This window comes from Somniosus microcephalus, chromosome 19, assembly GCF_052327205.1.
Source record: "Somniosus microcephalus isolate GS21.2 chromosome 19, FLI_Smic_1.0, whole genome shotgun sequence".
Classification (NCBI taxonomy): Eukaryota; Metazoa; Chordata; class Chondrichthyes; order Squaliformes; family Somniosidae; genus Somniosus; species Somniosus microcephalus.
In genome coordinates this window covers 82,380,398-82,383,670 of record NC_141005.1, presented here as the reverse complement: position 1 = coordinate 82,383,670, position 3,273 = coordinate 82,380,398, and the positions used below count along the sequence as shown (strand labels likewise).

At 57.9% G+C, this 3,273-nt stretch overlaps 1 protein-coding gene across 2 annotated transcripts in view; it reads right to left on the bottom strand.

The window, feature by feature from the left end:
- Nucleotides 1-2,180, bottom strand: part of dgcr2 (DiGeorge syndrome critical region gene 2) — a 98,089-nt gene extending 95,909 nt beyond the window's left edge. For both annotated transcript variants that reach the window (XM_085962116.1, XM_085962117.1), the window contains exon 1: nt 1,993-2,180. In XM_085962116.1, coding sequence (XP_085818242.1) covers nt 1,993-2,062 — 70 coding nt within the window. In that variant the 5' untranslated portion in view covers nt 2,063-2,180. The remainder of the gene's footprint in view (nt 1-1,992) is intronic.
- Nucleotides 2,181-3,273: the final 1,093 nt, after the last annotated feature.

The following is a 3,273-nucleotide window of genomic DNA, read 5'->3' as shown; positions in this document are numbered from 1 at the left end:
CTCTCCCCCAGTGACTCTCTCTCTCTCCCCCAGTGACTCTCTCTCTCTCCCCCAGTGACTCTCTCTCTCTCCCCCAGTGACTCTCTCTCTCCCCCAGTGACTCTCTCTCTCTCCCCCAGTGACTCTCTCTCTCTCTCCCCCAGTGACTCTCTCTCTCTCTCCCCAGTGACTCTCTCTCTCTCCCCCAGTGACTCTCTCTCTCTCCCCCAGTGACTCTCTCTCTCTCTCCCCCAGTGACTCTCTCTCTCTCTCCCCGTGACTCTCTCTCTCTCTCCCCGTGACTCTCTCTCTCTCTCCCCGTGACTCTCTCTCTCTCTCCCCGTGACTCTCTCTCTCTCTCCCCCGTGACTCTCTCTCTCTCTCCCCGTGACTCTCTCTCTCTCTCCCCGTGACTCTCTCTCTCTCTCCCCGTGACTCTCTCTCTCTCTCCCCGTGACTCTCTCTCTCTCTCCCCGTGACTCTCTCTCTCTCTCCCCGTGACTCTCTCTCTCTCTCCCCCCAGTGACTCTCTCTCTCTCTCCCCCCCGGTGACTCTCTCTCTCTCTCCCCCCGTGACTCTCTCTCTCTCTCCCCCCGTGACTCTCTCTCTCTCTCCCCAGTGACTCTCTCTCTCTCTCCCCCCAGTGACTCTCTCTCTCTCTCCCCAGTGACTCTCTCTCTCTCTCCCCCCCAGTGACTCTCTCTCTCTCTCCCCGTGACTCTCTCTCTCTCTCTCTCTCCCAGTGACTCTCTCTCTCTCTCCCAGTGACTCTCTCTCTCTCTCCCAGTGACTCTCTCTCTCTCTCCCAGTGACTCTCTCTCTCTCTCCCAGTGACTCTCTCTCTCTCTCCCAGTGACTCTCTCTCTCTCTCTCCTCCCAGTGACTCTCTCTCTCTCTCTCTCTCTCCCCGTGACTCTCTCTCTCTCTCTCTCCCCGTGACTCTCTCTCTCTCTCTCTCTCCCGTGACTCTCTCTCTCTCTCTCTCCCGTGACTCTCTCTCTCTCCCCCAGTGACCCTCTCTCTCTCTCTCTCTCCCCGTGACCCTCTCTCTCTCTCTCCCAGTGACCCTCTCTCTCTCTCTCCCAGTGACCCTCTCTCTCTCTCTCTCTCCCAGTGACCCTCTCTCTCTCTCTCTCTCCCAGTGACCCTCTCTCTCTCTCTCTCTCTCCCAGTGACCCTCTCTCTCTCTCTCTCCCAGTGACTCTCTCTCTCTCTCTCTCTCCCAGTGACACTCTCTCTCTCTCTCTCTCCCCGTGACACTCTCTCTCTCTCTCTCTCCGTGACTCTCTCTCTCTCTCTCTCTCCCCCCCAGTGACTCTCTCTCTCCCCGTGACTCTCTCTCTCTCTCTCCCCCCCCGTGACTCTCTCTCTCTCTCCCCGTGACTCTCTCTCTCCCCCAGTGACTCTCTCTCTCTCTCTCTCCCCCAGTGACTCTCTCTCTCTCTCTCTCTCTCCCCCAGTGACTCTCCCTCTCTCTCTCTCTCCCCCAGTGACTCTCTCTCTCTCCCCCAGTGACTCTCTCTCTCTCTCTCTCTCCCCCAGTGACTCTCTCTCTCTCTCCCCCAGTGACTCTCTCTCTCTCTCTCTCCCCCCCAGTGACTCTCTCTCTCTCTCTCCCCCAGTGACTCTCTCTCTCTCTCTCCCCCCCAGTGACTCTCTCTCTCTCTCTCCCCCAGTGACTCTCTCTCTCTCTCTCCCCCAGTGACTCTCTCTCTCTCTCTCTCTCTCTCCCCCAGTGACTCTCTCTCTCTCTCTCCCCCAGTGACTCTCTCTCTCTCTCTCCCCCAGTGACTCTCTCTCTCTCTCTCCCCCCCAGTGACTCTCTCTCTCTCTCTCTCTCTCCCCCAGTGACTCTCTCTCTCTCTCCCCCAGTGACTCTCTCTCTCTCTCTCACTCTCCCAGTGATTCTCTCTCCCTCTCCCAGTGATTCTCTCTCCCAGTGATACACACTCTCCCCCGCACCGGTAACCCGGGGTAACGGGTAGGCCCCACCCGCCTCCCGCCGCCGTTACCTGGACGCTCCGGCTCCGCCACAGCCGCGATGAGCAACAACAGCAAAGGGATGTCGGGTTGGGGCCACATTTATCCGGCAGGCATCCTCCGGCCGGCTGCTGCGGCTCGGCCCTCGGCCCCTGTCTCAGGCTCGGGCTCCGCCAAACACACAAGATGGCGGCTGCGCCCACCGAGCATTGCGGGAACGGGGCGGGGTTTGCGGCCAGGGGGCGGGGTTTGTATGCAGGGGGCGGGGCCTAAGCCGGGCGGGGTTTGTATCCAGGGGCGGGGCCTGGGCCGGGTTTGTATCCAGGGGTGGGGCCTAGGCCAGGGCGGGGTTTGTATCCATGGGTGGGGCCTAGGCCAGGGCGGGGTTTGTATCCAGGGGGCGGGGCCTGGGCCTGGGCTGGGGCAGGGTTTGTATCCAGGGGGCGGGGCCTGGGGCAGGGCGGGGTTTGTATCTAGGGGCGGGGCAGGAGCAGGCCCCAGCCCCTCCAGCCAATCGGCCCTGGGCGTCCTTGTGCACCAGTCGCTGAAGGTAAGCATGCAGGTGCAGCAGGCGGTTAAGAAGGCAAATGGTGTGTTGGCCTTCATTGCAAGAGGGTTCGAGTACAGGAACAAGGATGTTGTGCTGCAGTTGTACAGGGCCTTGGTGAGACCACACCTGGAGTACTGTGTGCAGTTTTGGTCTCCTTACCTAAGAGAGGATATACTTGCCATAGAAGGAGTGCAGCGAAGGTTCACCAGACTGATTCCTGGGATGGCAGGACTGTCGTATCAGGAGAGATTGGGTCGACTAGACCTGTATTCACTAGAGTTTAGAAGAATGAGAGGGGATCTCATTGAAACGTATTAAATTCTGACAGGACTAGACAGACTGGATGCAGGGAGGATGTTTCCCTTGGCTGGGGGCTCCAGAACGAGGGGGCACAGTCTCAGGATATGGGGTAGGACATTTAGGACTGAGATGAGGAGAAATTTCTTCACTCAGAGGGTGGTGAACTTGTGGAATTCTTTACCACAGAAGGCTGTGGAGGCCAAGTCACTGAATATATTTAAGAAGATAGATTTCTAGACACAAAAGGCGTCAAGGGGTATGGGGAGAGAGTTGGAATATGGTATTGAGATAGAGGATCAGCCATGATCATATTCAATGGCGGAGCAGGCTCGAAGGGCCGAATGGCCGACTCCTGCTCCTAGATTTCTATGTTTCTATGTTTCCAGCTCCTTTTCCTCTACCTGAAACTGTCTTTTTCCTTTCAGGTGCTGACTGACTGACCTGTAGTCACTTGCTGTACTGT